The 13,595-nt window shown below is 44.1% G+C and overlaps 2 protein-coding genes across 3 annotated transcripts in view; one reads left to right on the forward strand and one right to left on the reverse strand.

Moving 5' to 3' along the window:
* TSTD2 (thiosulfate sulfurtransferase like domain containing 2) overlaps window positions 1-11,833 on the forward strand; it is a 34,093-nt gene extending 22,260 nt beyond the window's left edge. Inside the window, exons 5-10 of the mRNA XM_017887561.1 lie at window positions 301-426; window positions 1,465-1,570; window positions 5,662-5,780; window positions 6,283-6,441; window positions 7,060-7,198; window positions 9,155-11,833. Of these exons, the coding sequence (XP_017743050.1) occupies window positions 301-426; window positions 1,465-1,570; window positions 5,662-5,780; window positions 6,283-6,441; window positions 7,060-7,198; window positions 9,155-9,453 (948 nt within the window). The 3' untranslated portion in view covers window positions 9,454-11,833. The remainder of the gene's footprint in view (window positions 1-300; window positions 427-1,464; window positions 1,571-5,661; window positions 5,781-6,282; window positions 6,442-7,059; window positions 7,199-9,154) is intronic.
* TMOD1 (tropomodulin 1) overlaps window positions 10,178-13,595 on the reverse strand; it is a 93,690-nt gene continuing 90,272 nt past the window's right edge. The window contains exons 10-11 of one of the 2 annotated variants that reach the window (XM_017887564.1): window positions 13,106-13,170; window positions 10,178-12,277 (exon numbers count right to left, since the gene is read on the reverse strand). In XM_017887564.1, coding sequence (XP_017743053.1) covers window positions 13,106-13,170 — 65 coding nt within the window. In that variant the 3' untranslated portion in view covers window positions 10,178-12,277. The remainder of the gene's footprint in view (window positions 12,278-13,105; window positions 13,171-13,595) is intronic. The other variant, XM_017887563.1, reaches the window with a different exon arrangement.

The raw sequence follows: 13,595 nt of genomic DNA on the forward strand, positions 1-13,595 counted from the left end.
GGGAGAAGATCAGGAAACATAATTAAGGGGTACTAAGCTTGATACCTGGATGGTGAAATAATCTGCACAACAAACCCCCCTGACACAATTTTACTACAGAGCAAACCTGCACTTGTACCCCGGACTTAAAAGTTTAAAAAAGAAAAACACAGATATCTTTGTCCAGTAACACTTTGGTGTCCTCAGCAGCGTCTGCTTTTCCTGTTAAACTTATTGACACACATGAGCCTGTTGTTCTTCCCTGGAAAGATAACCAAGCTAAGAACAGTCTGTTCTCTTTCTCACCATCTTGTGTCTCAGATTCGAATTGCTACAGAAGGAATCAATGGGACAGTTGGTGGAAGCAAATTGGCTACCAGACTCTATGTGGAAGTCATGCTTTCCTTCCCATTGTTTAAGGATGACCTGTGTAAAGATGATTTTAAGGTAAGAGAAAATGAAAATTAAATGGATCTAGAGCCATCTGCTTCTGCCGCTGTGCATGTTATTGAAGAAGAGTTCAAAGTAGAGAAATAAGCAGTGCCAAGTTAAGTATCCTTTCCCCTTTATTTTTTTGGGGCTTGGGGAGTTGTTTTGTTTTGTTTTTTGACAGGGTCTTGTTCTGTCACCTAGGCTGGAGTGCAGTGGCGTGATCATGGCTCACTGCAGCCTCGACCTCCCCAGGCTCAGATGGTCCTCCCATGGTCTGGAACTCTTGGGTTCAAGCAGTCCGCCCACATCAGCCTCCCATAGTGCTGAGATTGTGGACGTGAGATACCGCACCTGGCCCCCTTTCCCCTTTAAATGCGCTTTTCCCTTTAGGTTACGAGACAGTACAATAGAAGGAGAATGCTCATCCCCATGCTTCCATTGAGTCTCCATGTGATCTTGGACCAGCTAGTGCTCTAGACCTCAGTATCCCTTCTTATAAAATAAGGATGTTACAGCTCATGCAGTCTGGGACTTCAAATCTTGGACATATTAACTCACTTGAGAGACCACCAGCCTGGTCAGCAGATCACTGTGTTTTTAGTAAATCTGGAATTATAAGATTAACACTTCACACCATGTAGGGGAATAAAGTTGTTGCTCTCACTGCTTTGTTTGAGTGACTTTATACTTTGTCATAATAAGTGATAAGGTGATGGGAAATGCCTTGCTAGCATTCATGCTGGCAGTGATAGGAAAAGAATGAAAACTGGGCATAATCACATGTTAGAATTGCTCGGCAGTGTTGCAGTTTTACAATTAAATGCTTATACCTAAAGAAACACCTTTTCAGCTTAATACTCCTGCACATGGCAGATATGCCATAAGTATTTATCAGTGTTGAATTATCTGGAACATTCTGGGCCCTAACTAGAGGTTTTTTAAGACTTCAACTATCGTTATTACAAAACAGACCATCATTCTTATATTGGCACTTGTCTTATACCTGGAGATGGGACAGCAAGACTGTATTCTGTTTTGTTTCTCATTGGCTAGACCAGCAAAGGAGGAGCTCACTGTTTTCCAGAATTGCGTGTTGGTGTATTTGAAGAAATCGTGCCCATGGGGATCAGCCCCAAAAAGATCTCCTACAAGAAACCTGGTATGCTTGCTTTTAGAAGATTGTGCTTTAATTCACAGGGACAAAACTTGATAGACAAATAAGAAAGCTGGGCACCGTGATCAGTAGCAGTCATGAGTCCTCTCTAAAGCAGCTGTGGGGTGGCTAACACTTGGCTGCGTCCAGTGCTTACGCTGTTTCTCTGTGGTGCTGTGGTGATTGAAGACTCACCTCTTAGAGTGATCTATCTTATTCTTCTTGGTGATGGTTCAGCAAGTAGTTGTTTTCTCTTTCCAAAGACAGCAAGCAGTTTGGGAAGAGTGTAATTATTACTTGTAAACAGTTCGTCAGCAGAATAGAGTATGCAGGCCTTTTGCTACAGGAAGCAAGTTGCTTTCAACACCAAAGCAGTTTTCACTGTGCTCTAGAATGTTCTTTCCCCATCTTCTCCATGGTAAATGGTTGAAAGACATTTGTTTGGCAGGTGTTTTGGAGTTTTATTATACTTTTTACCATGAAAAAATTTAAACATTAAAAAAGTAGAGAAAATAGTATAGTGACGTTCCATGCACCTATCATGCAGCTTTAGCAGTTAACTGATTCATGGCCAGCCCTCACCTATACCCCATCCCTTCTCCCATCTTGGTTATTTTGAAGGCAACCCCAATGTCAGGCCATTTCATTTATAAATATTTTTAGTAGATATCTCTAAAAGATAAAAATATGTTTTAAAAGATGTAAAACGATATCACATCTTAAAACATTTTAACTGATTCCTTAACATGTTATCAAATATCTAGTTGGTTTAGTCACTCAATTCCCAGTTGTCTCATATTTTTTAAGCTTCGTTTCTGTTAGATTTAAATAAGATTCATTCATTGTGATTCATGAGTATGTCTCTTTAAGTGTCTTTCAACCTATAGATTTATTTCCGTTTTTTTCCCCCCTTGCAGTTTATTTTTGAAGGAACTGGGTCATTTGACCTTTAGAGTTTCCCATAATCTGGACAATACTAATTGTATCTCCAAGATATATTTCTCTGTCCTCTTTATTTCCTGTAAGTTGATGATTAGATTTAGAGTAGTGCTAATAGAAATATAATATGAGCTACATAATTTTACATTTTCTAGTAACCACATCTTTAAAAGTAAAAACTAGATGAGATTAATTTAATTAATATGGTTTTCTTAATGCAATATATCAAAATATTATTTCAACATGTAATCAATAGAAAAAATTATTAGTTTGCTTTTTGTTCATGCTAAGTCCTTGAGATCCAGTATGTATGTCACCATTATAGCACAAATACTTGCCAGTCACATGTGGCTAGTGGCTACTGTATTGACAACTCAGGACTAGAGACTTGATCAGATTCCGATTTGATTTATTTTTCTCCCGCCACCAAGACTACATAAGCACTATTGTCTTCTTTGATCAGGAAGCACAAAGGTCTGGTTGACTCCATGGTGTTCATTTTTAATATGTAAAGATTTGAAAGAAGTCTGAGAGTGAAGCCAGGGGGAAATGGATACAGACATCTGGGAAAGAGACTCATGCATGGGGAGATGAGGGCCAGAAAGAGCTGTTGTCTGCTTACTGTTCCCATCTTAGCAGGAGGCAATGTGACTACAACTTTTCCTAGGCACTGCAGGACATTGCAGGCAGAGAGTGGGCTCTAGACAGTGCTGTCGTGTTTTCACTTGAAGGAAGTTATTTAAAGGGTAAAGGGACCTCTTTTTTTTTTTCTTGAGACAGTCTTGCTCTGTTGCCCAGGCTGGAGTGCAGTGGCATTATTTCAGCTCACTGTAACCTTTTCCCCTCCGGGTTCAAGCAGTTCTCCTGCCTCAGCTTCCCAAGTCGCTGGGATTACAAGTGCACGCCACCACACCCGGCTACTTTTTGTGTTTTTAGTAGAGACGGGGTGTCGCCACACTGGCCAGGCTGGTCTCAAACTCCTCACCTCAAGTGATCTGCCCACCTCAGCCTCACAAAGTGCTGGGATTACAGGCATGAGCCACCACACCTGGTAAAGGGACCTCTTTTAAACACATCCATGCTGGTCACTGTCCCAACAATCCTTCTCAGGGCCAGTAGAGCAACTGCAATCATAGCCTAAGCAGGGAACAGGTTTCATTTCCTGCGGCTCCCTGCAGGTAGGAGTCTTAGCAGATTTCCATGCTTTTCGTGCCATGTTTGTTTGTTTGAGATGGAGTCTCACTTTGTTGCCCAGGCTGGGGTGCAGTGGCACAATCTTAGCTCACTGCATCCTCTGCCTCCCAGGTTCAAGTGATTCTCCTGCCTCAGCCTCCCGAGTAGCTGGGACTACAGGCATGCGCCACCACGCCCGGCTAATTTTTTTTTTGTATTTTTAATAGACAGAGTTTCACCATGTTGGCCAGTTTGATCTCCAACTCCTGACCTCAAGTGATTCACCTGCTTTAGCTTCCCAAAGTGCTGGGATTATAAGCAAGAGCCACCTCGCCCATGCCTGGCCTTTTTTTCAGATGGAGTCTCACTCTGACGCCCAGGCTGGAATGCTCACTGCAACCTCTGCCTCCTAGTTTCATGTAGTTCTCCTGCCTCAGCCTACTGAGTAGCTGGGAACTACAGGCATATGCCAACATACCTGGCTAATTTTTGTATTTTTAATAGAGATGGGGTTTCACCATGTTAGCCAGGCTGGTCTTGAACTCCTGACCTCAGGGGATCCGCCCGCCTCAGCCTCCCAAAGCATTAGGATTACAGGTATGAGCCACCATGTCGGGCCTACGTCCCATGTTTGAATCTCCCTTTTTCCCCCATTCTTTTTGTATCCATGTAATTATGTGACAATACCTTATATAGAATCTGACCTTACTACATTCTCTCTACAACTGTAAGGCAGGTAGCAATCCAGATTCCTTGGCCTGGCTGTGGGCCCTCATCTCTCCTTGGTGTGGAGCAGTTTCGTTGGTTGTTGGGGTTCTTCTCTGAGGGGAATGAGGCTCCTTTGGTACTGTAAAGCTTTATCATGAATCGTGGGTAACTGAGTCACCAGAGACCCTGCCCATTAGGCATGGCTACCTCATAATGCAGATTCACCAAAAGTTCCTCACTATCTACTGAGATGTCTGGACCCCCAAAGATAGGGGAATATTTCTGTCCTAGAGAGTTACAAGGCAAAGAGCCCCAGGAGACTGAGGTTCTCTCCTATTAGTCCCTTTGTATATATATTTTTTGAGACAGGGTCTTGCTCTATTGCCCAGGCTGGAGTACAGTGGTGTGATCATAGCTCACTGAGGCCTCGATCTCTTGGGCTCAAGGGATCCTCCTACCTCGGCCTCCAAAGTGGCTGAGACTATAGGCACACACTACCATGGCCAGCTGATTTTTTTCATTTTTTTTTGTAGAGACAGAGACTTGCTATGTTCCCCAGGCTTCCCTTTGTATTTTAATACTTATCCATCTTCTAGCTTTCTTGTCTTTTTCTCTACTTTACTTTCTTTCTCATATGTCATTTCTGTTGTCCACCCGTCTTGCCCTTTTCTCTTTCACTTATGCACACACACTTAGACACATTCTTCTTGCCCCTTTGCATTAAAAATGTATCTATTCCAAATTTATTCCATAACTTTTTGTGCACACCTGCCTCTGCCAGGGTTCTTAGCCTTCAACGTGGGTTCGACCTTGATATAGAACAGTTTACAAAGCCTGTAGTCAGCCACATACATGCCCAGCTCCTCCATGTACAGTGACAATAGAGCAGTGGCCATTTCCTGACCTACTAGTGACCATACAATGGACCAGCAAATTCACATGGCAATTTAGATCCCAGTTGCCTGGTTTTTATCACTAGGATTAGGCCAATTAAGAGGATGCAAAATTCTTTGACTAGTTATTTCTAAACTACCAGGTCTCCATCGCCTTCATTTTAGGAGGAGGGAAATTGAGGATACCTGGAATTACTGGAATTACTAAATTATTTCATCATAATCATCAAGTAGTGTTCTTTTCAGACAGTTGTAATTATGAAGGGAAGAGGTTAGGGTGGAAAGAAACAAAGCAACATGTAAGTCAGGTTGGGTGAGTTGTGATTGGGTTTTGGGTTTTTTGGGTTTTTTTTCTTTAACATAATTTTTTTGGTTTGATTTTAGGAATCCATTTATCCCCGAGTGAATTTCATAAAGAAGTAGAAAAGTTTTTATCTCAGGCAAATCAAGAACAAAGTGATACTATCCTTCTTGATTGCAGAAACTTCTATGAAAGCAAAATAGTAAGTAAAAGCCGGAATTGAGTTCTCTAAATTGGTAGATCTCCCCATTCCCAAAGTATGGTATATTTCCCAAGGGGACCTTGTGTGTGCCCACCTGTGGCCACATGGATCTCCTGCCAGTACTAGCAGCTTCAGAGAAAACCCAAGTCCTAAAACTCAGAATCTAGTGAGAGAGTCTAAGAAAATATGAATTAAAGACATCTAGGCACATAATATACTTAGTGACTCCCATGAGCCTGCCTTTGACATGTATCAAGGATCTTGCAAAGTTGCCTTTTGGCAGCCTCTCCAGTTCCCCTAAGGACCCTGGGAAGGTGACCCACAGCCCACCAGCCTCGGTTTCAAGTTCAGATCTTGAAGTTGAAAGGTCAGAGTGGGGATGAGAGTAGCAACTGGCAGGAGCTTCTTTGCTAAGGTAGGGTTTGTTAGGTACAAAAAGAACCTTCGTTCCTACCAGGTATGTTTTTGTGATAATTTTCCTTTTGTTGCTCCTATGTTACAGGGACGATTCCAAGGCTGCTTAGCCCCAGACATCAGGAAATTCAGTTACTTCCCTAGCTACGTTGACAAAAACCTAGAACTTTTCAGAGAGAAGAGAGTGCTGATGTACTGCACCGGGGGCATCCGCTGTGAGCGGGGTTCAGCCTACCTCAAAGCCAAGGTGAGCCACCACCCCGGGGCACTGTGGGCATGGCGGTGAAGGAGACGGCTCCACCAGCAGCATATGTGGAGCTATCTGTTGCCCGCAGTACTCCCCACCCCCAGGCAGCCAAAGCATGCCTTCACCCCTCGTATGGCTGTAGCATGGAGTTCATAAGTACAGAATCTGAGGAACTTTAATCTCAAGATACGAAAAACACTTAACAGTCTTAGAGACTCATCAAATGTAAAAGGGAGAGATTAGTTAACATCTCCCTTTTCCTAATCCTTTTGCTTGATCCTGAGAAGAGCAAATTCAGTAACATTACATGTCCCAACAGGTGTCTTCCTATATTTAGGGGCAGCAAAATAGTTGGGCTTCCCAGGATCTAGAGGGTGAAGGCCCTGCTTGCTGTCATCACCCATCCCCCTAGGAGGCAAGATCTAGCCAGTTGGTGCCTTGACCCCTTGGTCAGCAATTCCTTAGTGTACCGCAGTGGGAGCCAGGAGCCCCTAACTAATAGCAGCGGCCATGAGTCCTCCACGTCAGCGCTCCTCGCCATGCGCCGCTCTTCCGTGGAGCATCTTAACAGGTCTCTCTGGTGGCTCTTCAGATTTTCTGTTGTTTTTCCACACCTAGGGAGTGTGCAAGGCGGTGTTCCAGCTCAAGGGTGGCATCCACAAGTACCTGGAAGAGTTTCCTGATGGCTTTTACAAAGGGAAGTTGTTTGTTTTTGATGAACGCTATGCTCTGTCCTACAACAGTGATGTGGTGTCAGGTAGGTCAGCATGGGCTCCGAGCCCAAACTGAAATGAAGCACATTGTCAGTTCACCATTCTAGAAAAATGACACAGGGAAGACAGGCCAGTGTTCATTACTGAGCACTGAATAAGCAGGGAAAATAAGTACATTGTGCCACCATTTTCCTAGCATTGCAGCTGAGAGAACCCTAGCCCAGGAGTCAGGAGGCCTGGGTTAGGATTCTGGCTTCACCATTCCTAGCTGGACAAGCCTATTAACATGGGGATCATCTCACCTGCCCTGCCTGCCTGCCTGTCTGCCTGTCAAGAGTTGGACTACTGGGCTAATTCAGGGCTCTTAACCTGGAACTGGTACGTGTAATTTCAGGGGTTCTGCGAATTTGGATGGGAAAATAGTTGTATCTTTGTTTTCAATAACACCTCACTAAAATGAAGTGTTTCCTTCAGTTATGAATGTAGGCAACAAAACCAGTTGTATTAATGTACCTGTGACTTTGTCTTCAGTAGGATTTACAGTACTTTCATATCATGTTTCAGTTGCCTCAGATACCTCAAAATAGTATTTATACTCATCACTGCTTCAAAATGAAAATAGTTATTAGGCCCACCACTAAGAGTTGATATATAATGTGTTAATAAATGGCACGTCTTATTATATATCACAGACTTTGAAAAATACTTTGATATTTTGTATTTCTGTATAGTTGGTTTCCTTTGTGATCTTAACATGTTTATGCATTTAAAAATATTTTTCTTGGTCAGGCACAGAGGCTAATGCCTATAATCCCAGCACTTTCGGAGGCCAAGGTGGGAGGATCGCTTGAGCCCGGGAGTTTGAGACCAGCCTGGGCAACATAGCTCACTATGTCTCTACAAAAACTTTTTTAAATTAGCTGAGCATGGTGATGTGTACCAGATACCCAGGAGGTTGAGGCAGGAGGATTGCTTGAGCCCAGGAGGTTGAGGTTGCAGTGAGTTTAAATCACGCCACTGTACTCCAGCCTGGGCGAAACAGCAAGACCCTGTCTCAAAAAAGTTTTTCTAGGCCAGGATCTATAGGCTTCACCAGACTACCAGGTAAATCCATAGCACACATGACTGTAGGAACTCCTACCTCTCTGTGGACACAGGTGGCATGCACATTTGAGTAAGATTTGAGTTTGATTGTCCTCTCCCTTACTTTCTTGGTCTTATTTTCATTTTAGTGGTTTTATCTCTTATTGATCACTACTTCTGATCTGTTTTGGAGCTAGATGGAGTATAAATTCTCAACAAGTAGAAAGTAGATTTGATTTTATAGAGGTTATATTGGCTGAACTCGATGGGTACCTGCGTGTGAGTATGAAGGAGAGAGAGAAGGCTCAGAGGTAGCTTAGATAAGCAAGGTAAGGAAAAGTGAGGAAGAATGATGTTATCAGTGGTAACAGGAGGTCATCAGGGAAAAACAGGTGGAGAAAGAAGATGGTGTGAGTTTTAGGAATCAGATGGTCAAGTGTCCTAGCAACAGCAGGAGAGACGCAGGCCTCGGGGAGAGGGGTGTGGACTGCAGATGCTCACTGTAGGTGGGTTATTGCCTGTATTTAGGTGTGTTGTCCCCACTGGAAAAGGGAATGATCAAAGGGGAGAAGGCCACTTAACAAGGGGGTTGGGAGGTGGTTGGCCAGCTTTGGAATAGCTGGTGAGAGAGAGAAACTTTCATTACCATCTAGTTACCACCTGTTCTCTAGATGGGAAAAAGGAAAAAAAAGTAAATACTGGAAGCAGACAGTTCCCAGAAGTCACCCCCCAAAAAAAATAAGCTGGGTGGTGGGAGTGGTGGTTAGTTGTTATTGCTGGAAGACAGAAGACTTACTATTTGGAAACCTTCCCCGGGTTCCACAGATCTTTGAGATTCTAGTCAGCAGAGGGAGCAATGCCTGTCCACATGTGTGTGAACGCATGTGTTTATAATGATGGTTTTCCTTCCTCCCCAGAGTGTTCATACTGTGGAGCCCAGTGGGACCAGTATAAACTCTGCTCCACTCTCCAGTGCCGCCAGCTCGTTTTGACCTGCCCTGCCTGTCAAGGACAAGGATTCACAGCCTGTTGTGTCACATGTCAAGACAAGGGGAGCAGGAAAGCTTCAGGCCCTATGCAAGACAGCTTTAAAGAGGAATGTGAGTGCACAGCCAGACGGCTGCGCATACCTAGGGAACTTTCGCGGCACATGCAACGGCCTGTGAGCCCAGAGCCAGGGCCTGATGCTGCTGAGGATGGGCCAGTGCTTGCGTGAGCAGCACCTTTGGCATTTTCCCAGGCCCTCGGTAAAAGTAGGTTTGGGGTGACCATACAGAGAAAGCATGGTGAGGCTGCAGAAACAGAGAAATCGGGATACTTCAGTGCTGACCACTGCCAGTATGGCAGCCGTCTACACTTCACAGCGGGAGGGGAGGAGTCGTGTTGTCTACCACGTACCTGAGACATTCTGATTTGGATGATGCTAGAGCACAGGAAAAAGGTGAGCTGCATGGAATCCCAAAGCTGCTGAGGGATAGAGCCTGAGCCTGGTGGCCACAGCATCCCCTTTCTTTGCCATGCAGCTGGGGCTGTTAGTAGTCATTGTCCTTGTCAGCAGACCTTCTACCCTGGTGGCAAACATGTGAAAGCTGTGGCCCTGGGAGTGGCCTCCTAAAACAAACCACTAAGGTCATCTGCCATCTACCCTTAATCTCTGTCTCTCGCCTGAGGGGAATCTGCAAGCTGTGCATTGGGCTTACCTCCTGCTTTTGTAGAAATAACCATCCTTTGGTATACATGGAGGATAGTTCCAGAACGCCTGAGTATACAAAAACCCGTGCATACTCAAGTGCCACAGTGGGCTCTACAGAACCCACATATGTGATAAATCAGCCCTCCATGTACACAGATTTCGCCTCCTGCCAGTACTGTATTTTCAACCTGCATGGTTGAAAAAAAATCCATATATAAGTGCAGCCATGCAGTTCAAACCCATATTGTTCAAGGGTCAACTACAGTTTATTGGAACAGCCACACCCATTCCTTTACACATGATCTACGGCAGAATTGAATAGTTGCAACAGACATGATGTGGCCTGCAAAATCTGAAATATTTACTGTCTGGCCTTTTACTGAAAAGTTTGCCAGTCCCTGGTCTAGACCAGCAACTCATCTGATAGAGGCAGAGGTGGCCTTAAAGATGTGGCCTTCTTCATTTTCTGTTGGTTTGGTTTCTATGAGAGGTTTCCTCTAATAGCTCTGCTTTCCCCCGCACTTACTCTCTTAGCTTTTAAATGTTCTCTCGGAGCTTCATATAAGCTCGATGACATTTGAGCCACAGTTTTTAGATCAGCACCTGGAATACATGACACATTCTTACTGAGGTCATCCAGCACTGCCATGGTGGCTGCCCAGTCTTCTGGCCAGTGTGCCAGGCACATGTCCCTGTCACACAGGTTCCAAGAAACACATACGCAGCCATACATAGACCAACAGATTTAATATTATATTGCAGTTTTCAGCGATGCAGAATGCAGCTGCAGTTGTGTTTTAAGGAGAAGCCAAGTGGGGATGCTTGTCCCTGCAACATGGTGCCACTTCTGGGCCATGTGCAGCCTCAGTGGACACTCTTCCATAGTGCTGAGGCCCTGGCCCCACCTCCAGTTACCCTATACTGCCTACTGCCTTACAGTTCAGTGTGCAGGCCTTCACCTTTTCATTACCAGCCTCTCTGCTCAGTGCTCTGGAGTTCTTGACCTTGTCCTTTATCATGAGATTTGCTGAACTCACTAATGAAAATAACTCCCGAAAGCAACAAACAAAAATACTAGTTTAACTGGCACTGTGGTATATTAAAAGGCACAAGGGCATTGTGGCTTAACACTTTTGCTGGATCCCAAGAGACGCACATGCTGTTAGAAACAGATCTGGCAGCAATACTAGTATTACGCTTCAGTGTAATCATCTTGGGGTGGTTTGGCTAGGATTTCCTAATTCCTTGATATCTGGATTTTCTTCAGTGTTGTCCTGCAGAGGCTTAATATACAGGTGTAAGATCAGCAGCGATTTGTCTAATAAGTGATGAGATCAGTAGCTGAAGTCTCTAAGCTGGGCCATTGCTAAATACCATGGCCATGTTGGACTAGAAATTTATCCCTCTAGTGTCTTACCTCACATAAGCCATTTGCCCACTGTGCAATATAGAAAGGTGTTTTCAAGTATTTGGTCGTAGATTTTCACATCCATCATAAGGTTGGCATTCAATAAGGCAAAAGTTCTTTCTAACTCCAGTATTCAATCTTACATAAATCCCAAACGTTTAAAGAACACTCTGGGACATGTTTGTTACCTGGGATTGGTAATGAAAAGTTGGTTTTCAAAACTTGAAATTTCACCATTGGTTTTTTTCCCTATCATTTCTGCATATCCAGCAAAAGGAATCTCATGTTCTGTGATTCTTGGCAGAGTTCTGTGGCTTTAGTCTGTCTGTCTGTCCTGAGGGGAAAATTGTGTTCTTGATCCAGTAATCAATTTGGCAACTTTAATCTTGAGGTTTTTAAAATTCCAAGGAGGGTTAATAAAGAATGATAATCTGTTTTATTTGCTAATAGCTAAGACAAATTTGTAATAAAGTGTTTTATAATACTTCAAAAGCATGTGGAAGAGTGTGCTGTTTCTGTCACACATTTTAAATGCACTTGAAACACCACACAGCAAGGCCATTGAAACTGGGCTCCTGGGGCTAAGTCGCTGCTTCTGGAACATCATCTTCAGTAAGATCTGCTGGTTTGGGGACTTCTAGTTTTTAAATAATAACCAGACTCAACTTCTGTGACTAAAGAAAAACTTCACATTAACGATATTTTATAAAATTTTCAACTACAACCACTAGTCAGCCTAAAACCTTAGTGCATAAAGAACTGAACCACAAAAGGGTTTCGTGCTGCCAGCATTTTGCCTTCTGGTTTCCCCTGCAGAGTACAAGTCATCACTAGAACACGTCCAGTTCAAAGGCATGGTCTCCACCGCCACACACTAGACACCACTCCGGCACTTGGGAATGATGGGCCCAGTCAGGTCCGCAAGCCTCCTCTTCCTCACTGGAAAGGAATGGAGATAAGATATAAGGCACTTTTCCCTGTAGACCAGGGGCCACCACTGTTGCTCTGAGAAAGCACTGTGAAGCCTCGCACTAATTAGTTAACAGAGTCTGACGTCTGTTGTTCTGAAAGGACAGTGTATGTGAGTTGTACAACAGCCCTCCAGTTTGTCAGTGTTCATTGATGAGGGTCTGTGGTAGTGGGGATTCATTCACAGGTAATCTGCTAAATGGCTGACCACACAGTCCCAGTTTATAACTTGGCTATTTTCTTTGCTTACAGAAACCCCAGTTGAAGATCTTTACTCCAGTTCAGATAAGAGTTAAAAGTTTAGTTTTCTTAATGAGATTAGGGTCTTAACCAGGTGGAAACATTTCCCCCAGCTATGACTGGGAGCTCCTGGCCTACCTCCTGCCTATGTCAATGAGAGTTTCCACCCCAACGATTACCCTGCAGTATCTGTATCCCCTTATGTTCAACCTTGCCATTTTCCCCAGGGGCAAGACAGTTAAGCTCAACACTGTTCAAGTGACAAAGTAGTTAAATGCCATAAAGAGGAAAGCACTAGCCAGGAGGTTGCAGGCTGGAGACGTTAGCTTAGAGGATGATGAGGATGCGGGGAGGGGCAGGAGGGGCTCTTTTGTCATAAAAAGGGAGAGTGTTTTGAAATTAATTGTAGTGTCTGCAGATGAAGACCAAGCAGCAAGCTCCATCAGCCACAAGAGAAAGGTCAAAGAAGTCTGTAGAGCCAGTAGGTGGCAGTCGAGAGGCCTGCTGGTGTGGCAGAGACAGGAAGCTATTGTGGAGGGAAAGAAAGTCTGTCTATACTTAGATGTCTTCAGGTTCCCGAGCTGAGGCGGTAGACCTGCAGCCACCAGATCGATGAATACGAGCTGCAACAAAAACCGAATCAGCTTGTGCATGACACTGGCCATACAAAGCAGACCCACACGGGCGGTGAGGCCAGCCCAGTTCCTGAGATGATCAGAATGTCCATCTTCTTAGGGGTGGATGTGCAGGGACAGAAACCAAAACCCAAAGAGCACAAGAGGTTTGCTCAACATGACCACAGAGTTTACATGAACCAGACTTTTAAGCATCTCCATGGTAGCTGTGCAGGCATGCCCAGCAGGGCCATCCTCATTGCCTCATTGGAGCCCCTCCAACACTGCTGGAATGTTTGTTACCATTCCCATTTTATGGATAAGGAAAGTATGGCAGCGAGGGTATATTTCTTTCTTAAAGCAATAAAGCTAGTAACCAAGCCTTTATTTTTTATTTTTTATTTTTTTTGAGATGGAGTTTCACTCACCCAGAC

Source organism: Rhinopithecus bieti, unplaced genomic scaffold, assembly GCF_001698545.2.
Source record: "Rhinopithecus bieti isolate Rb0 unplaced genomic scaffold, ASM169854v2 scaffold_16773, whole genome shotgun sequence".
Lineage (NCBI taxonomy): Eukaryota > Metazoa > Chordata > Mammalia > Primates > Cercopithecidae > Rhinopithecus > Rhinopithecus bieti.